General features: G+C 36.0%; 1 protein-coding gene across 2 annotated transcripts in view; it reads left to right on the forward strand.

Annotated features, from left to right (window-relative positions):
- Nucleotides 1-27,143, forward strand: part of TRMT1L (tRNA methyltransferase 1 like) — a 57,865-nt gene that overhangs the window by 14,322 nt on the left and 16,400 nt on the right. For both annotated transcript variants that reach the window (XM_064276516.1, XM_010590943.3), the window contains exons 5-14: nucleotides 1,311-1,375; nucleotides 2,677-2,806; nucleotides 4,383-4,506; nucleotides 4,987-5,066; nucleotides 9,276-9,525; nucleotides 9,924-10,136; nucleotides 12,116-12,306; nucleotides 16,893-16,971; nucleotides 23,090-23,256; nucleotides 24,109-24,171. In XM_064276516.1, the coding sequence (XP_064132586.1) occupies nucleotides 1,311-1,375; nucleotides 2,677-2,806; nucleotides 4,383-4,506; nucleotides 4,987-5,066; nucleotides 9,276-9,525; nucleotides 9,924-10,136; nucleotides 12,116-12,306; nucleotides 16,893-16,971; nucleotides 23,090-23,256; nucleotides 24,109-24,171 (1,362 nt within the window). The remainder of the gene's footprint in view (nucleotides 1-1,310; nucleotides 1,376-2,676; nucleotides 2,807-4,382; nucleotides 4,507-4,986; nucleotides 5,067-9,275; nucleotides 9,526-9,923; nucleotides 10,137-12,115; nucleotides 12,307-16,892; nucleotides 16,972-23,089; nucleotides 23,257-24,108; nucleotides 24,172-27,143) is intronic.

Consider the following 27,143-nt stretch of genomic DNA (forward strand, 5'->3'; position numbering starts at 1 on the left):
GGCCAGAATGCTCCTTAGAAGGGAGCTCTTCATCATATGTACTTTGGACACGTTATCAGGAGGGACCAGTCTCTGGAGAAGGATATCATGCTTGGTAAAGTAGAGGGTCACTGCAAAAGAGGAAGACCCTCAATGAGATAGATTGACACAGTGCCTGCAAGTGGGCTCAAACATAGCAACAGTTGTAAAGATGGCACGGAAGAATTGGACAGTGTTTCATTCTGTTGTACGTAGAGTCACTGTCATGGATAGAATTGTGTTCCCAAAAAAAGATACATGTCAACTTGGCTAGGCCATAATTCCCAGTATTGTTTGGCTATCCTCCATTTTGTGATCTGATGTAATGGTCCCATGTGTTGTAAATCCTAATACCTGCCTGGGGTTAATGAAACAAGATTAGGTTACGTTAAAGAGGATTAGTGTGGGGTGCAACACCCTTACTTAGGTCACAGGCCTGATCCCATGTAAGGAGAGTTTCCCGGTGTGGTGTGGCCTGCATCACCTTTTATTTTACAAGAGATAAAAGGAGAGAGAAGCAAGCAGAGAGAGAGGGACCTCCTACCACCAAGAAAAAGGGCCGGAAATGCAGCACGTTCTCTGGACTCGAGGTCCTTATGCTGAGAAATTTCTAGACCCAAGGGAAGACGGATAACAAGGCCCTTCCCCCAGAGCTGACAGAAAGAGGAAGGCCTCCACTGGAGTTGACACCCTGAAATTCGGATTTCTAGCCTGCTAGACTATGAGAGAATAAATTTCTGTTTGTTAAAGCCATCCATTTGTGGTATTTCTGTTGTAGCAGCACTGGATAACTAAGACAGTCCCTGTGAGTCTGAACTGACTCAATAGCACCTGACAGCAACAAGGGAACAAGAAGGGGGAAGAGGATCTGTAAAGAACACTAAGAAGGGTGGGTAGGAAGACAACCAAGATAATGGCGTGTCAAAAACAAAAAGGCTGTATAGTGGTAACTATAGCATAACGCAAAAAAGCTGAAGCTGAAGAAAACGGTGTGGTGGCAGAGAGTAGATGATAAAACAGACCCAAAGAATGCTGGCAGAAGCAAATTGGATTTCCTGTATTTGTCTCTGTTTTTCTAATTTTTTATTTTTGGTGAAATGTATGTGTTTTTACATTGTATCAAATGTAACAAGTATAAACTAAGGCAGCCACATTCACATAAATTAATATTACAAATATAAGAATAATCTCAGTTATTCTTGTAAAGTAAAATTTGCTGATAATTGTTTTTAGAAATTAGGTTAAGTTTAATAACATTTAACGATAAGACAACTAGCTGTTCTTTACTCTAGGTTACAGGATGTGCATCTGCCACTTACCTTGTCGGCCAGTAAAACCAAGCGTTATTGGAGAACAGGTAATCAGAAATCGGGCTTTTTTTTTTTTTTAAATATAACCCTCTTTAAAGAAAGTACAGTTTTTACTTGCTTTAAAATTGGCATTGTGGTTTACCTTAAGATTCATGTTTTATGCATCGGTTCACACTAATCCTCCCCATGCTCTTTTTAATTTTAAAAAGGACAGAATTTTAACTTCTTTAAAAGTGCATATGTTCGTTTTTAAGATAGGTTTGACCTTTGGGGAAAACAGAGTATCCTGAATATATACCAGCTTAATGAGTTCTCATTATTAAGTTTTCTCTGGGGTCACTAAAAAACAGGAAAGTGCTAGGAAAAAAGCAGTAGTCCTAAGCAGTAGTTAGGACGGTGCCTGGTCCATCATACTGTGTTCCAGATCTTTCGAATGTGATGACCGCTCCACCAGAGGGAACCCTGTGCAGTATTCTTTACTCACTGTAAGGTCCCAAGGTGGAAGATAGAAGCACTAAGAGTAGAAAGCATCAAAACTGTTAGACGGTTCTTTCAGGGAATCTCAGAAACAGCCATTGGGGTAGTGTTTTTGTCTCAAATTATGAAGCGAAAATTTCTTACTTGGCAGAATGCAGTTTTTGTTACATCCCTAATATTCACTGGTATGCTAAAGTGGCTCAAATTTTCAGAAATCATGTGAGTGGGTTGTTAAACATTAAAAATTAATGTTACCCATCATTAAAAATTAAATTATATAAACAAATTATATTAAAAATGAAGGTAATAAATATTCAAAATTCACCACTGTGTAATTATTTTACTACATCTTACTATTAACCTGTGCTGTTTCGGTTGGTGGAAATGCTCTGTAATGGCATGGTACTGCGTATCTCTTTCTGTATTCTCATTTAGTGATATCACATTGCTCACTTGAAATCGGTCACAATTGTAGCTTGAAATCAGCCACTGTGGGAGTATTTATACCCCAGAAATCTGCAAATGCTACAAATCAGGGCGTTATTTTTCAAGAGGGCCAGTTGATAAACATTTACCAATATGCCATTGCTAACATACATCATTTGTAATTGCAGCTTATAGAAAATAGTGTACAGTTGGTTGCTGATTAGAATGAATGAGAAAAACTAGGAAGTAAAACTTGTAGTCTATTTTAAAGTAAGATTAAAAAGCGTATGTGAGTTTAGGTTAGGAAGTAAAGATCCTTTCAGAGTCACATGGCAAAATTAATACTTCTGTACCATGAAACCCTAACATACTTAAATTTGCAAACTTAAATAAAATTCCATTCATGTCTTAGTAACCTATTTAAATTAAATATTCTATTTGATAGATATCCAGTAAAATGGGCGCCCATTATCATTGTATCATTTGTTCAGCAACAATCACTCGAAGGACAGATATGCTAGGACATGTTAGACGCCATGTGAATAAAGGAGAGACCCAGTCCAGGTATATTGCTGGTAAGTTGAGCAATCTCACTAATATGTTAATATGGAAATCCTTAAACAATGGTTCTTTTATTTTTACCCATTAGGCAGGTAAAATAAAGTGATTTAACTAGATCATTTGGTTGACTGTTACACAGGTTTTGTTTTTTTTGAGGCTTACAACAACATTAACATTCAACTGTTCTCAAAAAAAATAAATTTGATAAGTAGAATAGAAAAAAAAAAAGCAAGTGACATATAGGTAACTTAGTGAAAGATTATAAGGTTATATTCATTCCTAATGACAACCCCTACATTGATTATCGTATGTTACAATTGCTGTTGAAAAACACTGGAAAAAGAAGGTAGAGTGAAATAAAGACAGTTTGTTATTCTGAGTGATTTCATATCATTAATAGCTTGTTAATACTTAGGCACCCTTTCTCAAGAATTAACTTCTGATGCCCTAAGACATTGATTTTGTGTAATGAATTAACTTATCTCCTATGCATCTAGAATGGTACTAAAAATGTACCATTCTTTTAAGAATTGAAAAAATAGTCACTGAAATAATTTTCTGTAAGGCTTAATTTTCTCACAGAACCGGGTGTGGAAAAGGCTGACCTAATGAGATATGTGACATGCCTCTTTGGTGGGTGTAAACCAAAAATCAAACCCGTTGCCATTGAGTTGATTCCTACCCATAGCAACCCTATAAGACAGAGTAGAACTGCCCCATAGAGCTTCCAAGGAGCACCTGGTGGATTCGATGCTGACCTTTTGGTTAGCAGATGTAGCTCTTAATAACTACGCCACCAGGGTTTCCTTGGTGCATATAGAAGAATGTAAAACACAACACTAAGAGAGGTAACTGGCATTATAGAAAGAGAAATGTGGTTATATATATAGTTATTGTTAATGTTCTTGTTGTAATATTATCAAGTAGTCCAGACATGAAGGATCTCAATTATTTCTCCTTGTGTATGTCTCATTTCTTAAATATTTAAAATACGTGCACACACACATCAGTTATTTCATTTGGGTTTACAACTAAATGATTCTAATGTATAATATATGTAGAATCATTTTTTTCTATTACTATCTTGCTGTTTGAATGTAATTTGTGATTTAAAAACATAATTACAAGAAAGTATTCTAAAGTCCAGTATGTTTAGGAAATATAGTGATTCTTAACCAGTCATGCTGACTAATGGAATATAACTATGAAGAGATACTGATTTTCTAAATATCACAATAAAATATATTTAGCAATCAACCTATACTAGCACAATGTAGTATTTTATGAGCCATAAATGCATTTTAGAATTTTATGCTGTCTTAGATTGATTGTTCTTAATTAGATATCATAATATAGATTCATTGATATGCCAGGCAGTCAAGACTGAGTTAATAAACTTTACTTCATTTGCCATATTCTTAACTGTGGGAACCCTTTTCTCTATACAATGCAAATAAGTCAGTTTTTTTGTCTTTGTTTTTGTATCTGATTGTATTAACACTAAGTTAATTTTTCAAATGTATATTGTTTTCCATGTTGAGAATTATTTCATATTTCCCTGGAAATCTTTTTTTTTTTTTTCCATCTTAGCTTCTGCTGCTAAACCACCTAATGAAATTTTGAAAGAGGCAGACACAGATATACAAGTTTGTCCTAACTATTCTATACCTCAGAAAACAGATTCTTATTTTAATCCCAAAATGAAACTAAATCGGTAAGATAAACTGAAAAAAGGGTAATGGGGGTATTTCAAATAATTACAAATGCACCTTCTCTTAACCTTTGTGTTCAAATATATTAAAATGTAAAACTAGGCACAGAATGAAAATAATCAGTTTTAAACATCATCACAATAGTTGTTTCCTTTTTTTTTTTTAACCAAACCAATTTCTTTCTCAGAGAGTAAAATAGGCCTAACGTTATGTATGTAGTGGGTAGACTAGTGTTTTTGTGGGCAAGTTTTATTTGTAAAATCATTATTGTGAATAATAGTTAATAGAACCCAATTAACTTGATCATTTCACAGGTGCTTAGTGCTTGTACTACTAAGTTCTGAATATGGTATTAGATGTTTTTATAAAACAGTTTATATCAGTAACTCAGAACCCCAATTCTGACTTTTTAAGTGAAATAACATCTAACGGTGAAGCAGTGATGTAGTAAAATTATTTCAAATTATTACCCTTTCTTCTAGACAGCTAATATTCTGTACATTGGCTGCTTTGGCTGAGGAACGAAAACCTCTGGAATGTCTAGATGCCTTTGGAGCCACTGGTAAGTAACGAAGCTTTTTTAGAACGTCATTTATCAGATTTGTACAGTATGTTTTCTTAGAGAGTTTACATGGATATCACATCTAGCAGGATATTTTAATTTTAAAAAATGTAAATATTTAAGGTGAAAATGTTAGAGAGTATAATAAATGAATTTTCAGGTTCCCGTCACTTTATCTTCAAAAATTATCAATTGATGCTGGATTTTGTTTGGGCTTTACCCTCATTTCTCCATCCCTGTTTTTTTTTAAACAAATCCCAGGTAACATTTAATTTGTAAATATTTCAGTTGATCTGTAAGAGATAGACTTTGTAAAAATAAAACCTTATACCGTTGTTAAAGATAATTCTTTAATATCACCAAATTTCACATGTTCCCAATTATCTCATAATTTTTTTAAGAGAGTTAAAATCTAGGTAAAAACTATATATTTCATTCGGTTGTTTGATATGTCCCTTAAGTCTCTGTTTAATCTGTGTTTCCATCCATCTTTTTTTTCTTGACAGTTATTTGTTGACATACCAGACCCATCGTTTGTCTTGCTCATTGTTTCCCTCCAGTTCATATAACATGTTCCTCTATCTCTTATGTGTGTTATAAATTGGTAGTTAGATCTCCAGGTTTGTTCAGATTCAGTTTTATTTATTTATTGGCTAGAATAGTGTATAAATAGTGGTTTACTTCACTTGGAAAGCACATGGTATCTAATCCTCTCTTTTGATGTGATGATCATTGCCTAGCCCTTAGGCAGTGGGGTAAGGTGAAATTTTAAAGATTGAGAACATTTTTCCCCAAAGAATTTAAGAGTGGAAAAAATAAAATGGAAAGAGTAGAAAACCTCTAAAAATCTATTTGTACCAATCCATCTTTCTTCTTAAATGTTATGGGAGGTACTCTTGTGAAGTTTGTACCAAAAGGGTAAAAAGCAGGACTCAGTTCCTCCTCCTGAGCGCCTCTTCTCAGGGAAAAGGAGTGGTTAATAGCGTGGACTGTGGAGCCTAACGCCTCAGTGCAAGTCCTAACTTCATCACAGGAAACTGTGCTTCGATTTCCTCATCTATACAAAAAGGAGGAATACTAGTACCTACCTTACAGTAAAGGAGCCCTGGTGGCGTGGCAGTTAAGTACTTGGCTTCTAATTGAAGGGTCAGTGGTTCAAACCCACTCGGTGGCTCCACAGGAGAAAAGACCTGGCAATCTGCTCCGATAAAGATTACAGCCTAGAAAATCCTGTGTGGCAGTTCTCCTCTGTCAGAGGGGTTCACTGTGAGCCAAAAATCAACCCAACGGCACAGAGCAAACAACAAAACCTCACAATAATGTGAAGATTAAGTAAAATAGTAACATGTAAAAGAACCGGAATAGTATCTGGTACATATCAGGTGCTATAAAAGTATTAGGTATCATCATTATTATGTTATTACTACTGCTATACCACTATTATCATCAGTCAGTGTAAATATGGTAAGAGTGATAAGACAATGTTTTTAAGCATCTGGGCCACTCAGACTTTAAATTGGAATCATTTTTTATCTTCCTTTTCCTTCTTCTGTCCCCACATCCAGTCAGTCAGGTCTATTGCAGTAACCTCTAATTGGTACCCTTGCCTCCAGTCATTTTTCTCCTCTCCAATCTATGTTGTATGCTGTTGAGAACGCACCTTTCCTCTGAAGAATTACATTGATACTACTGCTTCTCAATCAAAAAAGCCGTGCACCTTTATTGTCTAAATAGAGCCCAAACTTCTCAGACTGCAATTTAATATTCTCCATAATCTGATCCCAACCTGCTTACCCAAATTTATTTCCCGGTGTTTTCCCTCACACAACCCTTTTTCTCTATGCTCTTTTTATCTGAAATCATTAAAGCAGTGTCTAGGAAAGATCTTTTCAGCCTTTTTTTTTTTTAATGCGTCTTTGTAAACTATCAGGTACGTCACAATCATTTTGCATGTTTCTTAATCCCCAAAATGAAGATGTTAGAATTTATCTCACAGACATGTGAGAATATGAAAAAAGTGTGTGTAAAATCCATAGCACATAGTAGATGCTGTCGTTTTCCATTTATGCAACATATGTACAGAGAAGATGATCAATACTTCCGACACATTGGCATTTTCTAATCCATATTTACTGGGCGTATGTCACCATCTCTCATTTTGTAATGAATGCCTCTTATGGCTCAAATCCAGTAGCCATGGAAAGCCTATGAGAAGGAATTTTCCTGTTCTGAACTGTTTTTGATCATTTGCCAACTTTTACAAAGTGGTTCTTTGTAATTCTCAGTGATGTTGTTTGAAAAGTGCTGATCTATGAAAGTTGTTTTCACATTTTGGTGCGTTTAGGAGTTTCAACTTCCCATTCTCCATTTATGTGGAGCAATTCCACTCTTTCCCATATTGTATATTGGATTGCTCTTTAAAATTTTGTGTAAAAAAAAGTCCCGTTATAGGAATAAAGGGCACACCAGTAACAAAAACAACAGCCTACCATGCCACAAAGAGAAGACATACCTAGATATTTTATCTGAACGAGGATCATTTTTTAAAGTTTTTTAAGTATTAATAAAAATACGTTAGGCACTTTTTTCAAATAGACTTTTTAGAGCAGTTTTAGGTTTACAGAAAGTACGGAGAATTCCCATGTACTCCCTGTCCTACACAGTTTCTCCTTTTATTAGCATCTTGCATTTGTGTGGTGCATGTGCTGCAATTGACAAGCCAATATGATACATTATCACTAACTAAAGTCCATAGTTTACATTTGGGCTCACCCTTTGTATTGTACAGTCCTGTGGATTTTGACAAATGCATAATGTCATCTGTCCACCAATTAAGTATCATACAGGACACTTTAATTGCCCTAAAAAGGCTTTGAGTTCCACCTATTCATTCTTCCTCCCTTCCTCCTCAGCCCTTGGAAACCACTGATGTTTTTAATGTCTCTGTGTTTTTGCCTTTTCCAGAATGTTATACAGTTGGAATCATACAGTGTGTAGCTTTTTCAGGCTGGCTTTCTCTCACTTAACAAAGATCAGTTGACTGTATTTGTGTGTGTCTATTCCTGGTTTCTCTGTTCTGTTCTGCAGATCTATTTGTTAATGTCTTTGCCAGTATCACACTGTTTTGTTTGTTGTAGGTTTATAGTAAGTCTTGAAGTCAGATAATTTTCCAGCTCCGTTATTCAGTATTGTGTTGGGTATTCTGGGTTTCCACATAAACTTTAAAATCAGTTTGTGGATATCCTTGCTGGAATTTTGATTGGGATTGTGTTGAATTTATAGATCATGTGGGAAAGAATTGACACTTTAATATTAAATCTTACCCATGAACCGGAAACCCTGGTGGTGTAGTGGTTAAGTGCCACGGCTGCTAACCAAGAGTTCAGCAGTTCGAATCCACCAGGCACTCCTTGGAAACTCTGTGGGGCAGTTCTACTCTGTTCTGTAGGGTCGCTATGAGTCGGAATCGACTCGACGGCAGTGGGTTATCCTTGAACCTACCGCCTGTCTGTCAGTTTGTCATTACTGTGGTGGCTTGTGTGTTGCTATGATGCTGGAAGCTATGCCACTGGTATTTCAAATACCATGGTGGACAGGTTCCAGTGGCACTTACAGACTGAGATAAACTAGGAGGAAAGGCCTGATGATCTACTTCTGAAAATTAGCCAATGAAAACCTTATGGGTCACAACAGAATGTTGTCCAGTATAGTGCTGCAAGATAACCCCTACATTTGAAGTCACTATACAACAGCTGCTACAGTGGACTCAAACATACCAACAATCATGAAGATGATGCAGGACCAGGCATTGTTTCATTTTGTTAACATAAGGTCGCCATGAGTTGGAGCTGATTCAACAGCAATGACAACAACATCCATGAACATGAGATATGTCTCTATTTAGATCTTCTTTTAGTCCTCTCATCAGAGTTTTGTAGTTTTCCTCATGTAGATCTTGTACATATTTTTTTTAGATTTATACCTAAGCATTTCATTTCTTTGGTGTTAATATAAATGGTGTTGCATTTTTAATTTCAAATTCCAAAATTTATTTTGGTCACTTTTTCTGAGAAGCTTTATAGTAAGAAAGTACAGCAAGATTTATGAAAATATTAAGATTTTGAAACAATATATTCTTTATTATTATCACATCTTTACTGTTTAATTATTACAACTTAAAAACTCATTTTCCTCCACATTTCTCCTAAGGGATAATGGGATTACAGTGGGCGAAGCATCTCGGCAATGCGGTAAAGGTTACAATTAACGACCTGAATGAAAACTCTGTGACACTGATTCAGGAAAACTGCCATTTAAACAAACTGAAAGTAGTGGTGGATAGTAAGGAAAAGGCAGAGGGTGACGACGGTCTTGAAGAAGGAGAGGAGCACCTTGGCGACGTTAAGGTGACCAAGATGGACGCCAACGTGCTGATGCATTTGAGGTCTTTTGACTTCATGTAAGTGGAAAAGATCTGCTTTGTCGTTTTCTAAACAACCTTGTTTTTTGTTGTGTGTGTGTGTGTGTGTGTGTTTTTAATAGAGCTTGTTGTTGTTGTTGTTGTTTGTTTATCTAATACAGTTTTTGGTTTTGGCCTCAAGGAAGCAGTGAGAAAATTCTCTAGCATTTGAAATAAAATTCTCGGACATGAATCTTTTCCTCTAAACCTGATTTATTTTTGCGTGTCTGACATAGCATGTGATCAATTTATTACTTACTTGAAAAACAATTACTTCTCTAAAATAGATTTGTAAAATAATTTTGTATCCGTGGAACTTTATCATTAGCAATAATTACAGTGATATAAATTTGGTTATTAATATGATTTCAATATGTATGTATTCTTTCTAATCCCAGACACCTGGATCCTTTCGGAACATCAGTGAACTATCTAGATTCTGCTTTCAGAAATATAAGAAACCTTGGCATAGTCTCAGTGACTTCTACGGATATCAGTTCTTTATATGCCAAGGCGCAACATGTTGCCCGGCGTCACTACGGCTGTAACATTGTCCGAACTGAATATTACAAGGAACTAGCAGCCAGGATTGTTGTAGCTGCAGTGGCAAGGTACCAGATTGCCAAGATGTACCTCCTATGTTTTGGTATATGATAAAAAGAGCTAATATTGCAAGAAGTGCTTATCTCATTTTTCAAATAATACTCAGAATATAAATTCTGTTATTCATATCTCTAATCTGGGTTTTTTTGGTAATCATATGTTGTTACTGATAGAATTTGATTTAAAAGTTTATGCCTGAAATATTCAGTTCACAACTTACCATATTATTAAAGAATAAGTAATAAGAAAGAAAAGATAAAAAGGAAAGTTACTTTCAAAACAGTTTATTCGAACAATGTAGGGTAGATATGAGATAACAAGAAAAGGAAAAGCAAAAATTGTCTTTAGATTTAGAAACAATAATTTTATGTCCATTTCACCTTATCTTTATTTACAAAGTTTGATTAAAATGATGGCTTACACACTTGATTCTGCAAAATTATCTGTAAAACAAGAAGTTCTCTCTGTTTCTCATAAGAATTTCTAAACAATTGAAGATTCAAGAAAGACTTTTTTTGACCACTCATTATTATTTGTAGAATATTATGTTCAAAGATTAGAGGAACAACTGGACTCTGCCTTTTTAAAGAATTTATTGTCTAGTCTGAGCATTTAGAAAATCACTGGCATTTATTTGCAGGAAATAACATCCAGACACATTGCCAATTTTTCAATACCATTATAGTTCTATGGACTATTGATTAGGCAACAATAGAGAACAATAAACACACATGGAATGTATATAACAGGTAATCAGCCAGCTCCCTCACTAACCCTAACATTAGTTTCACAGCGTTTAGATTGAAATTCCTACCTCAGCCTAAGTACAGATAATTAAATGTCATAGACCTTCCGGGTTATTCCTAATTAAATGTATACATGCCAAGAACCTACTGTATATACTTTAAAATGTTTATGATTACAAATTCGAATTAATATATATGAACTGTTTAGTATACAACTACAAAGAGAAAACTACACAAACAGTACATTGAGTGGAACTTAATCCAAAAAGTTTGTACGTACAAGGAAAAGATTAGCCCGAAGAACTGATGGACCACATCTACCACGGCCTCCACCAGACTGAGTCCAGTACAACCAGATGGCGCCTGGCTCCCACCACTGACTGCTCTGACAGGGATCACACTAGAGGGTCCCGGACAGAGCTGGAGAAAAATGTAAAACAAAGTTCTAACTCACAAAAAAAAAGACCAGACTTACTGGCCTGACAGAAACTGAAGAAACTCCAAGAGTATGGCCCCCGGACACCATTTTAGCTTAGTAATGAAGTCACTCCCGAGATTCACCCCTCAGCCAAAGATTAGACAGGCCTATAAAACAGAATGAGACTAAAGGGAGACACCAGCCCAGGAGCAAGGACTAGAAGGCGCCAGGAAAGTTGGTAATAGGGAAACCAAGGTCAAGAAGAGAGAGCGTTGACATGTCCTGGGGTTGTTAACCCATGTTATAAAACAATATGTGTGCTTAGAGTTTAACGAGAAACTAGTTTGTTCTGTAAACCTTCATCTGAAGTACAATTAAAAAAGAAAGTTTGTAAAATTATGGTCTCAAGAACTTTGTTCATTTATTATTGAATGTTCAACAGCTAGCCTACTATCCTACATGTATTCAGTATTCAGTAAATATATTTCATTTGAAAGAAGTTTTTATAGAAAACAATTAGATAAAAAGGAAAAAAGATAGTGGTGATGACAAGAAACAAAGTGACAGTGAAAACCAGCACTATGGAGAGGACATTGTAAGGCCAGTGTCTAATGACTGAACACCCTGCAAGCATCCTTCGTTTCCTGTATTTCAATGTGTGAAAGTTATAGTGATGATCTTTTAAAAGCACTAGTACTAAGAATTGAATTTTCCTTTATTTTCCATAACCCACCTGTAGTTTATTCCAGGTTAATATTGTGAATATAATGCCAAACAAAGGAAAATTAAAATCCCCCAAAATAACTTTTAAAAAATTTTACAGAGCTGCAGCCCGATGTAACAAAGGCATAGAAGTACTATTTGCAGTGGCTTTGGAACATTTTGTGTTGGTCGTTGTGAGAGTTTTGAGGGGACCTACCTCAGCAGATGAAACAGCCAAGAAGATTCAGTACCTGATCCATTGTCAGTGGTGTGAAGAGAGAATTTTTCAGAAGGATGGTAATATGGTAGAAGGTAAATTCAAGTTTCTCTTGACTGTGTGTTTTGTTTACTATATGTGTAAGCCTTTAATGAATAAGTTGTTATCATATCCCTAATTATACATATTATTGTCCTTTGATTTTGAAGATTACAGTGCTAACTTTCTTATTTCCTATATTGGATTTCCTTTCATCAACAGACAAGACATTTGTGTGAGTGTACTAAGGTTATTTATTCATGCTGTATAATTTATGCTCTTTAGCCCTTTTTTTTTTTTTAGCCCTGCCCTTTACTGAAACATCTAGAAATAACTTAGTTTCTACTGTCACTAATTTTAGGAAGACAAATCAGATTGCCTGTTTATCTAGGCTGTTTCAATTCATGAAGTTAATTTTATAAAAATAGTTTTCATGCTTCTGGCTGAATAATAAAAACCATCATTTATAAAATTCATTCAGTAAACATTGAGCCTCTACTATATGCCAGGCCTGGGTATACAAACAAAAAAGTATGGGTTGTGTCCTCATAAAACTGTTCGTGTTTTGCTTTCTTGGGAAGTAGAAATAATTACTCTTTGTTTTCTATTAAATTTCTGGATTTTTTTATATGAATTTTTCAGAGCTATTAGCGTTTAGCCCTTGTGATATGAATTACAAATATTTTTTCTCAGTATGTCACTTATGTTAGCGACCTTTTTTTTTTTTTAATGCCGTGCAAAAGTTTTATTGTAAAGTTTATCAGGCTTCCCTTTTATGTATTCTAAGTTTTTTCTGTAGTGAGAAACAGCTTGCTTACTCCTGGGTTATGTAAGAATTTTCTCAAGTTTTATTGCTATATTTGAGTTCGTTTCTAGATTTTCTATTCTGTTCCAGTGGTCAGTATTCATACAGTGGTCTCTTCATATACATGTACCATGCTGTTTTGTTATAGAATGTTTTTAATGTTGTTTAATACCTAGTAAGTCAGTTCCCCTTGAAAGGTCTTAGTATTCCTGGGTTTGTTTTATTTTGTTTCTTAATTTAAAAAGTAACTAAATAAACCAGCTGCTATTTTAATTATTTGATCACAGTAAATTAGGAAGGATAGAAATTGTTGTGGTTTTGAAGCTTTTTGTCTAAGGCCACAGTATACTTCTCATTTTTGTCAAGTACTATTAGTACAGTGTGAATTGATAGTGGTAGTAGAAGACATACTTGCCTTGTTCCTGATTTGGGTTCTATCTAGTGCTTTTTGATTCAGGAATGCTACTGGCTTTTCACCTGAGATACTTACCATTTATCATGTTAAGGAAGCATCTTTCAATTCCACTTTTACTGTTTTTCATCAAGATGTTGAATTTTGTCATATGCCTTTTCAGCATCTGTAGAGGTGATTATGTGGTTTTTCTCTTTAGACCTATTAATTTTATTAATCGTCATAAAATTTCCCAATATTGAACCATTCTGGACTTCCTAGAAACAAACTCGACTTGTCGGGAAGTATTCTTTTAATATGTTACTGGATTCTCTTTGCTAATTTTTAAAAAAGGATTTCTGTTGCAATATTCATGAATGAGATGATACGTAGTTTTCCTTTTTAGCATAATTTTGGTTGGTAAAATCCCTTGAAAAAGAATTTGAAGCTTTTCCCTTTTTTTTGGTGCTTGGGGACAGATTGCCTAGCACTGGAATTGTTTGTTGTCTACATGTTTAGCAGTAGTCACCAAGATTTTCTGATATATTTGCAGAGTTGAGCCAAATTGTGCCTTATGATTCTTTTTAATTTCCTTGGTTTCTTCAGAGGCAATCTGTATCTTCAATTCATGAGTCTTCTCAGAGTTCAGCAACACCAGTGGGCTTGGTGTTCTGCTTGTAGCCCCTCCACCCATTTGAAGCTTAGGCTTTAGCTTTTTCAGAGTCTGCTAAATCAGTTTTCCTCTTATGTATCTTATTTCTCACTTCTAAAATTTTATTGGTGTTTCTCATCTGTTGTTGCCTCTTCTCCCATTTTATGTATCCTTGGAGTTTAATTTTTATTCTTTTGCTATAATTTTAATGAAGTTTTAGAGGGAGCACCAATAAAGTACGTGTTCAATCCATTGCATTTAAATAGAAGTCTCAGGGTATTTTTTTAATTCCTCTCAGGAATTGCCTTCATAGGCTGTATACCAATAACATGGAAATACTACTTGTCGTTCTTTCTTTGTTGTTGTTGTCATCTGACTCTTTGTCCTTTCTTTTTTTTTTGCTACTGAAAGCCATTACCATCGAGTCAATACCAACTCATAGCAACCCTATAGGGCAGATTAGAACTGCCCCATAGGATTTTCAAGGCTATAAGTCTTTATGGAAACAGATTGCCACATCTTTATTCCACAAAGCAGCTGGTGGGTTCGAACCGCCAGCCTGTCAGCAGACAAGTGCTTGACCGCTGCACCACCAGGGCTCCTTTTTTTTTGCTACCAGTAATTTGAAATGAAAGCCTTGGCCCTTCAGAGAGAGAATTTGCTGATTCTTACCTAGAGCTGAGATACCCTAGCAGAGGAGCTTGGCTAAAGACATAGGTTTGTATGATGGGAGTGTTTTCTAAAGTACGTCAAGATACAAACTGACTAATACAAATTCATGTGTGTGCTTCCTGCCTGTGGTGAGTGGATGTAACTGACAGAACCATAAATATGCCGTGTCCTGAGTTGGATATCGCTGGGTGATGCAAATAGTTAAGCACTTGGCCACTAAGGGAAAGGTTGGCAGTTCAGATATACTCAGTGGTGTCTTGGAAGAAAGACCTGCTGATCTACTTCTGAAAGATTACAGCCACTGAAAATCTTACGGAGTACAGTCTGGAAACCCTGTGGTGAAGTGCTACAGCCCCCAACCAAAGGGTTGGCAGTTCAAATCCACCAGGCGCTCCTTGGAAACCCTGTGGTGAAGTGCTACAGCCCCCAACCAAAGGGTCGGCAGTTTACATCCACCAGGCACTCCTTGGAAACCCTATGGGGCAGTTTTACTCTGTCCTGAGAGGTCGCTATGAGTCAGAATCGACTTGACGGCAATGGGTTTTTTTTTTAAGTGAGGTAATGGCTGTTTATAAGTATTTGTAGTTTAGCTATTTAATGGTTCAAGGGAAGGCTTCTTGACTATACTCATATATAATGGTTGAGGAACATAATTCTCAACAGAGATAATACAGGTAGTCCCCGATTTATAGTGGGGTTCCATTCCAGTGACTGTCATAAATTGGTTCTGAAGTAAGCCAAATACCTGGATTTTTTTTACTTTCCATTATAATTGCCTTTTATTATCAGTATCTTTGTAAATCCAATCTTTGACCATCTGGGAGTGAACATCTGAAATGATAACATTAGCAAATTATGTGCTGTAACACTGTAGTACATGTTGCCAACGATAAGATGTTAAAAAAAAAAGAGTTTTAAGTGCGGTCCATCTTAAATATGTCTTAAGTCAGGGACTACCAGTATTGATGATAACCACGCCCTTCTGCTTAAGGCTTATGGTTGAATAATACTGAAAAGTAGACTGAGGAATAAACAGTAGAGGGAGCCTTTCAGATCTCACAGGTGTGGAGTATGGCATCTAACTGCACTGAATAACAGTGATATTAACAGCAGGAAAACTATAGACCTGTTTTCCTGCCACCATAATCCTGGGTTCTGAGTGTATCTGGGATTTACTGATAGTTCAGGTCATTCCAAGAAAGCAAATGATCAACCTAGGAATGGCCTGGAGTAGGAGAAGTAAGTTGGAGAAGATCAGATTTTAAATGACTATTCTGGATCTTGTGTCAACTGTAAAGTCACATAGTAGAATACTGTTCTGTTTTGGAAACCAAGAACAGCGCTTGTGTCTGTGTAATTTCCTCAATTATATTGGGTCTGTCACTGCTCTTTAAACTGAATTGTGCTATATTCATAAGATTGAATATTACTCAGCCATAAAAAGGGTAAACTACTTATAAATGCAACAAAATATATAAATCTTAAAAATGTTATGGTGAATAAAAAGAGCCAAACACAAAAGAGGAGTACGTGCTGTATGACTTCGTTTATATGAAACTATAATGATAGAAAGCAGATCTGTGGTTACCCCGGTCTGGGAGTGAGGTTAGAAATTAACTGGGAAGGAGTACAAGGAAACCTTTTGAAAAGAGGTAAACATTCTATATTTTGACTGGAGTGGGTTACATGGGTGTATGTATTTGTCAAAGTCTGTCACCTTGCTCACATAAGATATGTATATTTTATAAAGTGTACAATCTATTCATATTTTTAAAATCACCTTGACTGGGGTATAATTTATATGCACTTTACAGGACTTGCTGCTACTTAAATTATTTCATGTAGTATAGTGACTAAAAGCTATCATCAGTTATGTCTCTAATAAGCTGTTTGACATTAATTGATTTTGACAACCCCCTCTGATCTGTATAATTAAGATTTTATCAGCATCTACTTCAGAGAGTTGAAAGGATTAAATTTTTAAAATGCATATAAAACGTCTACCACAATACCTGGCACATAGTAGATCTCAGTATATAGTAGCTGCAGATTATTAATATGACAGTTACTAATTCCATTTGTCATTTCTCCTTTGATTTTTCTCTTTATTACCTTTTTACAGAAAACCCATACAGACAGCTACCCTGTAACTGTCACGGAAGCATGCCTGGAAAGACAGCAATAGAACTTGGACCTCTTTGGTATGTACCTAAGCATAATAACATGTTCAAAATTGATTTATGTGTTGATTTATTGATTACTGATTTAAGTATAGACAGATTATTATGATTCCTCTCCTCCATGAATCCGAGGTGATCTGTTTTCAGGTTTTGCTCTCCTGTTATTTTCCCTAGTTTATGACAGTGCTAAGAGCAGTGGGATCAAAGAGAAGCCTGGCTGATCTACAGACTGTAATTCATTTCTAAAAAATAAGTACGAGCCTTTTTGCAATTGATAATTGTAGAACTAGAGTGTGGTTGTAGGTGATCATGGTAAGTTTTTATAGATTGCCAACTAATACAAAAGGTCTTTGAGGAGTTAGTTTAAGTGAGAAGGGCATGTAAAAGGGTCTACCATTGTTTTAGATAAAGCTGCTTACATAGGACACAATGGCAGATGTTTCATATGTGGGTGCTTTTGCATCATCAGTAGCAAGTTACTGTGTTTTCAGTGCTTTAAATTTGAATTATTTTTAACCAGAACCATTACCTTATAAGCTTGTTTGTTACTAGAGATTCTTGTAGGAATTTGAGATTCCTAACAACATTCTAACAAGAATCATTGCAAATTTCCACCTTGTTGCTTTACCAGGTCCAGGCTCAGCCATCTAATAAATCTAAAAATTGACCCAAATGACATCTTTATATTAAAATAATACTTGTTGCCATTGAGTCGATTCCAACTCATAGTGACCCTATAGGAAAGAGTAGAATTGTCCCATAGAGTTTCCAAAGAGTGGCTGGTAGGTTTAAACTGCTGACCTTTTGGTGAACAGTCGAGCTCTTAACCACTGAGCCACCAGGGCTCTGATTGTTTATGCTGATGACTATTTATCTTCAGCACATGTAAATACCCTTAGATTAAGAATGGCCTAGCCAAATCAAGAAAGTAAAAACACAGCCTACAGAGTGGGAGAAAATATTTGGAAATCATGTAACTGATAAGGGCTTAATATCCAGAATATATTAAGAATGCCTACAGTTCAACAACAAAATGACAAACAACCCACTTTAAAACTGGGCCAATGACTTGAATAGACAGTTCTCAAAAATATATACACAAATAGCCAATAAGTACATGAGAAGATGTTCAGCATTATTCATCATTAGGGAAATGCAAATCAAAGCCACCATGAGATACTACTTCACACCAGCTAGGATGGCTATTATCGTAAATAAATAAATAACGAGTGTTGATGGATGAGTATGTGGAGAAATTGGGATGTTCATGCATTGCTGGTAGAAATGTAAAATGGTGCCGCTGCTGTGGAAAACAGGTTGGTGGTTCTTCAAAAAGTAAAACACAGAATTACCACATGATCTGGCAATTCTACTCTTAGGTATATACTCAAAAGAAATGAAAGCAGGAACTCAGATACTTGTACATCAGTGCTCGTTGCATTATAACCAAAAAGGTAGAAACAACCAGGTGTCTATCAACAGATGAATTGACAAACAGAATGTGTATATTCATACAATGGAGTATTATTCAGCCGTAAAAAAAAAATGATGTTCTTTGTGTTGGAAGTGCTAGCTAGAGCAGTAAGGCAAGAAAAAGAAATAAAGGTCATCTAAATTGAAAAGGAAGAAGTAAAACTATCCCTATTCACAGATGATATGATCCTGTACATAGAGAACCCCAGAGATTCCACAAGAAAACTCTGGAACTGATAGATTCAGCAGAGTAGGAGGATACAAGATCAGCATACAAAAATCAGTTGGATTCCTGTACACCAACAAAGAGAATTTCAAAAAGGGAATCAGGAAAGCAATACCATTTATAATAACTCATAAAAGATAAAATACTTAGGAATAAATGTAACCAAGGACATAAAAGCCCTATACAAAGAAAGCTACGAAACACTATTGTAATAAGCCAAAAGAGTATTTATGTAGGTAAATGAAAAAACATATCATGCTTATTGTTAGGAATTCTTAACATTATGAAAATGTCAGTAGTACCAAAAGTGATCTACAGGTAAAATGCAATCCCAATCCACATTCCAACTGCACTCTTTAATAAAATGGAAAAACTAATCACCAACTTTATATGGAAAAGAAAGAGGCCCTGGACAAGCAAAGCATTATTGAAGAAAAAGAACAAAATAGGAGGCCTCACACTACCTGATCTCAGAACCCCCTATACAGCCACAGCAGTCAAAACAGCCTGGTACTGGTACAACAACAGACACATTGACTGATGGAGCAGGATTAAGAACCCAGACATAAATCTGTCCACCTATGGTCAGCTGATCGTTGACAAAGGACCAAAGTCTGTTAAAATGCAGGAAAAGACAATCTTTTTAAAAAATGGCATTGGCAAAACTTGATGTCCATTTGCAGAAAAATGAAACCTCATACCATACACAAAACCTAACTCAAAATGGATCAAAGACCTAAATATGAAACCTAAAATGATAAATCATGGAAGAAAAAACAGGGATGCTAGGGGCCCTAATACATGGCATAAATTTAATAATAAAAAAAAAAAATTTTTTTTTTTTTTTTACAAGCCATAAATAAGAGGTCACAAACACCAGAAGATAAACTAGATAACTGCGAGATCCTAAAAATCTAACACGTTCATCAAAAGACTTCACCAAAAGAATAAAAAGAGAACCTACAAACTGGAAAAAATTTTTGACTACGAAATATCCCGCAAGTATCTAATACCTAAAATCTTTAGAATATTTCAACACCTCAATAACAAAAATACACATAATCCAATTAAAAAATGGGCAAAGGGTATGAACAGACACTTCACCAGAGAAGACGTTCAGGTAGCTAACAGGCATATGAGGAAATGCTTAAGATCATTAGTCATTAGAGAAATGTAGATCAAAACTACAATGAGATACCATCTCACGCCAACATTACTGGCAGGAATCAAAAAAACAGAAAATAACAAGTGTTGATGAGGTTGCAGGGAGATTGGAACTCTTAGGCACTGCTGTTGGGAATGTAAAATGGTACAACCAGTATGGAAACGATATGACACCTTCTTGAGAAGCTAGAAAGAGAAATACCATATGATCCAACAATCCCACTCACAGGAATATATCCTAGAGAAATAAGAGCCATCACACAAATAGACATATGCACACCCATGTTCATTGTAGCATTATTCACAGTAACAAAAAGATGGAAACAATCTAAGTGCCCATAGGATAAACAAATTATGGTCCATATACACAATGAAATAAATACTCCACAATGGTAAAGAACAGTGATGAATCCATGAAACATGGATGCATCTGGAGGGCATTATGCTGACTGAAATAAGTCAGTCACAAAAGGATGAATATTGTACGAGACCACTATTATAAAATCCCAAGAAAAGGTTTACACACAGAAAAAAATCTTTGATGGTTACAAGGGAAAGAAGGGGTGGGGAAGGGAAATCACTAACTAGATAATAAAACCCAGTGCCATCAAGTCGATTCCGACTCATAGCAACCCTATAGGACAGAGTAGAACTGCCCCATAGAGTTTTCAAGGAGCGTCTGGCGGATTCGAACTGCCGACCCTTTGGTTAGCAGCCATAGAACTTAACCACTACGCCGCCAGGGTTTTTGGCAAACGTATTAAATGTTGTGAAAGGAAAGACAATGCACTATAGGGAAAGTTAGTACAACTTGACCAAGGAAAGGTATAGAAGCTTCCTAGACACATCCAAATACCTTGAGGGACCTACTTACTGGGCCAGGGCTGGGGGAGGGGGTGGGGTCTGTCTCAGGGACATCTAGGTCAGTTGGCATAACATAGATCATAAAGAAAATGTTCTACATCCTACTTCAGTGAGTAGCACCTGGGGTCCTAAAAGCTTGCAACCAGCCATCTAAAATACATCTATTTTTCTCATCACCTTCTAAGCAAAGGAGAGTGAAGGAAACCAAAGACACGAGGAAAATGTTAGCCCAAAGGACTAATGGATCACATGACCACAGCCTCCACCAGCCTGAGCCCAGAACAACTAGATGCTGCCCAGCTATCAACACCCACTACTCTGACAAGGATCACAATAGAGGGTTCCAGAGTGGGAGAAAAATGTAGAATAAAATTAACATTACAAAAAAAGATCAGACTTACTGGTCTGACAGAGACTTGGAGGAACCCTGGAGACTGTGGCCCCTGGACATCCTGGTAACTCAAAATTGAAGCCACTCCCAAAGTCCACCTTTCAGCCAAATATTAAACAGACCTATAAAACAAATAACGTGTGAGGAACGTGCTTCTTAGTTCAATCAAGTATACGAGACCAAATGGGCAGCACACGCCCAAAAGTAAAGATGAGAAGGCAGAAAAGGACAGGAAACCTGGACAAATGAACATGGGGGATCCCAGGTATAAAGGGAAGGGGGAAGAGTGCTGGCACATCGCAAGGATTGCAGCCAATGTCACAAAATGATGTGCATATAAATGTTTGAATGAAAAACTAATTTGCGCTGTAAACTTTCACCTAACACAGTAAAATTTTTTTTTTAATTCTGATACATGCCACAATATGAATGAACTCTGAAAACATTATGCTTAGTGAGATAAGTCTGACACAAAATGATAAATATTATTAAATCTATTTATATGAAATACTAGAATAAATACATAAAGACCAAAGTAGATTAGTGGTTACTGGGAAAGGGGGAGAATGGGAAGTTACTGCTTAATGGGTACTGAGTGTTTGTCTGGGGTGATGAGAAAGTTTTGGAAATAGTGGTGATTGCACAACATCATGAATTTAATTAATGTCACTGAATTTTACACTTACAGTGATTAAAATGGCAAATTTTATGATATATGTATATTTACCACAATAATTTTTTTTTTTTTTTTTTAACTTGGAGAAAAGTCAGAAACTCAAAAAATGTGAAAAAGGGCAACTGGATCATGAAGGGCAGGCAGGAGATTTTCAAAAATAGGATTCCGCCTGTGCAATTATAAAAGCCCCGAGAAAAAGAAAACAGGGAGGTGTGCAACAAGCTGGTGTGGCGGCTCTACAGGGAGCCATCCAGTGAAGTGGGAAGTAGAAGTGACAGAACCAGGGGAGAAGAGAGGAAGGGGGCCAAGGAGCCCTCTAACCCTGAGCAGACTCCGAACAGATTAGCCCTGAAAGTAGAGTTAGGAAGGCTGAGAAATTCCAAGGACTATGACAAGTTAGAGTAGGATGAAGAAGAAAGGGCTTAGCACTGATGTTTCCTTCTACCTCCAGCTCCAGTGTGGCTTGACACAGCACTATTTCCTGTCTTTATTTAAAAAATTGTTATTTAGTTCATCAGAGATCTTCTTATATTAATTTTGATTTTTCTTAAACACTGCATTAAAATATTATTTATCTGTGGGGGAAAAAAAAAAAAAAGAACGGCCTAGCCAGTTTTACCTTTTACTACTCCCTTACCTGTATCATCTGCTACAAATTGGTCCTACTCACTGATCTGTACTGGGAAATTAAGAATAACAGGTTACTGGACCTAGAAGGACTACCTAGCCCAGCTTCCTCATTTTACAGATGAGAAATTGTGGCACAGAGTTTTTAAGTGGTTGCTAAAACTGGCCAAGAAGATTAGTGGCACATCCAGAGCCAGAAGTAAGGTTTTCCGACTCCCAGGACTTAGTTCTATATTGCACCTTACAATTTCCTCACTCAGAGTTATTGTTGATGCCTTTACTGTCATCTAAAATACTTTCCTCCTGCCACCCCACCTCCAGTTCAAATGCTGCTTTCTCTTTGAAGTCTCTCCTTAGTGCTTCAACCCAAAATAATCTCTAAATTCCCTTTAGTATAGCTTACATTGATCTTTTATCGATTGCTGTATACCACAGTGCTATATATGTTATGAGGACGCAGTAATTCTTGTTGGTTTACTGTAAGTGACATTTTCTTGACTAAATCAACTAGCGTAGAGAACTGAGATGATTAAAAAAAAAAAAAAAAAAAAGGACAAATAGAAAATAAACAATTTTAAATTGTCAGATTCTTTTTGAGTTTCAGTATTTGCTATATCCTACTTTCCTACCATAGTTGTTAGATTATGGAGACTATGTTTTTGTTTTTGTTTTAATGCGCATTTCCCAAACTCAGTTCTCAATATATTTTCTTTTTCAGGTCAAGTTCCCTATTTAATACTGGATTCCTCAAAAGAATGTTATTTGAATCTCTTCACCATGGTTTAGATGACATTCAGACGCTAATAAAGACATTAATCTTTGAATCAGAGTGTACTCCTCAAAGTCAGTTTTCACTTCATCCATCTTCAAATCTCAACAAGCAAGGTAAACACTAGGTTATAAGTTAGTTATCAAAAACACTATATCCTTTTTATCTTTATTTGATTTTACAATCAAAAACAATGTAATTATACGTTAAATAGGAAACCCTGGTGGTGTAGTGGTTAAGTGCTACGGCTGCTAACCAAGAGGTTGGCAGTTCAAATCCGCCAGGAGCTCCTAGGAGACTCTACGGGGCAGTTCTACTCTGTCCTATAGGGTCGCTATGAGTCAGAATCGACTCGATGGCAGTGGGTTTGGTTTTTGGTTTTTATACTTTAAATGAATTCCCTCTAGTAAGTCTAATCATTTTTTTTTTTTTTTTTAATTGCATAGCCCTTTTCAGGTTTGTACTCAGGGCCCTGAAATATGAATAATGAATTTATTAAAATAATTTTTGTTTTTTATTTCACAAAATCGGAAACACTGAAAGCCATTTGTTGTTTTCTTACCTTATATCTCCTTTCTAGAAAGAGAAATTTTAGGTAATTCTGAGAATATTATGGCCATAAATTTTGGTAATGTCCATTGAGACATGGAAGAGAGATTTGCATGTATCACTCAGTAGTTCTTCCTTCTTTATTTTCTCCTTAGTAAAAATGAGTTTTTATAGTCGTATCTGGCTATTGACCTAAGGGTGGACCTGTTAAATATCCTACTTTTTCCACAAGTAGTTCAGGAGTAGCTTTCTTAGAGGGTTTAAAAAAGTAATTCTTGCAATCCATTTTGGTCATAGAATCTCTCGTATTTTCATAAAATCAGTATGGATGTAATTTCATTAATTTATTTGTATTTTGAATTGTTGCTTAATGTCATTTTTATAAAACACTTTGTTATTCCCGTTTGTTTACGTTTTAGAAGAATCTGGTGTACATACTAAAACTACAGATGATACCACAACAGATAATTACATTGCGCAAGGTATGTATTTCAGCACACACACACATATATATGTAAATGTATAAACGTATGTATGTATCAGCACAAAAAGACTGGTATAAGAAGGGTAGAAAAAGAAGAGGTTGCCTTGGTAGCCTACTTAAAAAGGCATTTTCATTACATTATATTGACAATATAACCATGGTAAAACTTGTTTATCTGGCATTCACAAAGTTCAGAATTTCTGTTAACGTGTACTTTGTTCACATCTCTCAATATGAGGTGATCCCCTAAAAGTACTATAAGATCTTGAAAAGAACCATGTGAACCAAAATAAGATCAAATTATATGTGATAAAGTTAAGCATTAGGTTTTTTTTCTATCATGAATTCCTATCGAAAGGGTATGTCAGTGCCTCAATATCTAAGGCTTTGTTTAGTTGTTCTTTTGAAAACAACTTTAGATTCTAGATGTGTTTTGAATGCAGATAAAAAGAAGAATACAGACAATGTCAAGGTTGAGAGAGCAGAGTATTTGTAATTATAAGCTGTAATTTTGTATTAGTTGCTCAACATTTTAGTGTTGACCTTCAAAGAGGAGAAAAATGAGCTCCTGTTCATAGCATATGGCTTAAAAACTACTACATGATTTTTGCAACAGTCATGTTCATTTGACATCTTCACCTAGTTTGCTAACATTCAGATTGCTTAAAAATTATTTACTCTACTTAAATTCTGTGTTGGAAGGAAGAAAAAGAGGCATTATGGCATACGGTAAAGAGGCACCCAGTAAGTAAAATCTCTGAGCATCTCTCATATATGAATTAAGGGAAATAGGCTAATCTGCATAAGCTCTTCTGTAGCTCTAAAAATATATGATTATTTCTAAAGCTGGCCTATCAATACATAAAACTTTCCATGATAAATAGAAAATACCAGGCAAAACAAGATCCATGTACTGTTGATAGTAGTCATTTTTTAAGGTATTTTGTTGGATTTCGAGTTTCAGACTTTCCTAGAACTTTTACTAAATCTGGGCATATATCCTTTAACTATTTGCCTATTGTATATTTCATGTGAGGATATTTTTTTTTAATTTGATTTAATGGAGGGGCCCGAAGTTGTAATTTTTTTAATGTAAAAAAGGGCCATAATTTATATTTATCTTTGAATGCAATTTCTAATTCTCATGCATCATATTTACCTTCTGAATACTTTTTCAGATGTTAATAGGTTTTCCTAAAGATTTAAGATTTGGCCATAACATCTGTATATAAATAATCAAGAGTTGAACATTCAGGTAAAAAATCTTATCATAGTAACATGGGCTGTCCCAGTTGTTTTCCTTTTGTGGTATTTGAAAAGATACATGGTAGAAACTTACTCGCTAGCCTCCTTTCACTTAAAATTGAAAGACTAAGTACTGTGGTAAGAAGTAGGAAATGGTATCATATATTGCATCTTTATCAGTTTTTGTGTCCAAGCTCTTGAGACATTGGTTTTATTTTTCTTTATTGTGTGTTGAGGACCTACTGTATATATAATCCACCACCTGTCAGTTTGTCATACTTTGGTGGCTTTTGCATTGCTCTAATACTGGAAGCTTTGCCACTGTTATTTCAAATATTAGCAGGGTCACCCTTGGTGGACACATTTCGGCAGAGCTTCCAGACTAAGACAGACTAGGAAGAAGGACCTGGCAGTCTGCTTCTGAAAAAATCAGCCAGTAAAAACCTTACAAATGGCAGCGGAACATTGTGTGATATAGCGCCAGAAGATGAGCCCCTCAGGCTGGAAGGCACTCAAAAGACAACTGGGAAAGAGCTGCCTCCTCAAAGTAGAGTCGACCTTAATGATATGGATGGAGTCAAGCTTTTGGGACCTTTATTTGCTGATGTGGCAGGACTAAAAATGAGAAGAAACAGCTGTAAACATTAATAATCATAACGTGGAAGTATGAGTTTAGGAAAATTGGAAGCCATCAAAAAATGAAATGGAACACATAAAGATCGATATCCTAGGCATTAGTGAGAGGAAGTGGACTGGTATTGGCTATTTTGAATCAGACAGTCATATGGTCTACTATGCTGGGAATGACGCTTTGAAAAAGAATGGCATCACGTTGACTGCCCTGACAGGGAGCACAACAGAGAACCCCTGAGGGAGCAGGAGATCAGTGGGATGCAGACCCCAAATTCTCATAAAAAGACCAGACTTAATGGTCTGACTGAGACTAGAGGAATCCTGGCGATCATGGTCCCCAAACCTTCTGTTGGCCCAGGACAGGAACCTTTCCTGAAGACAACTCATCAGACATGGAAGGGACTGGACAATGGGTTGGAGAGAGATGCTGACGAAGAGTGAGCTACTTGTATCAGGTGGACACTTGAGACTGTGTTGGCATCTCCTGTCTGGAGGGGAGATAGGAGGGTAGAGAGGGTTAGAAACTGGCAAAATTGTCACGAAAGGAGAGACTGGAAGAAGGAAGCAGGCTGACTCATCAGGGGGAGAGCAAGTGGGAGTATGGAATAAGGTGTATATAAGCTTATATGTGACAGACTGATTTGATTTGTAAACTTTCACTTAAAGCACAGTGAAAATTATTAAAAGAAAAAAAGAATGGCATCACATTTGTTGTCAAAAAGAACATTTCAAGATCTATCCTGAAGTACAATGCTGTCAATTATAGGATAATATCCACACACCTACAAAGACCAGTTAATACGACTGTTATTCAAATTTACATACCAACCTCTGAAGTCAAAGATGAAGAAATTGAAGATTTTTACCAATTTCTGAAGTCTGAAATTGATCAGACATGCAATTAAGATGCATTGAAAATTATTGGTGATTGGAATGTGAAAGTTGGAAACAAAGAAGAAGGATTGGTAGTTGGAAAACATGGCGTCGGTGATACACACAATTCCAGAGATCAAATGATAGAATTTTCCAAGACCAACGACATCTTCATTACTAATACCTTTTTTCAGCAACATAAACAGTGACAGTACACGT

Source organism: Loxodonta africana, chromosome 25, assembly GCF_030014295.1.
Source record: "Loxodonta africana isolate mLoxAfr1 chromosome 25, mLoxAfr1.hap2, whole genome shotgun sequence".
Lineage (NCBI taxonomy): Eukaryota > Metazoa > Chordata > Mammalia > Proboscidea > Elephantidae > Loxodonta > Loxodonta africana.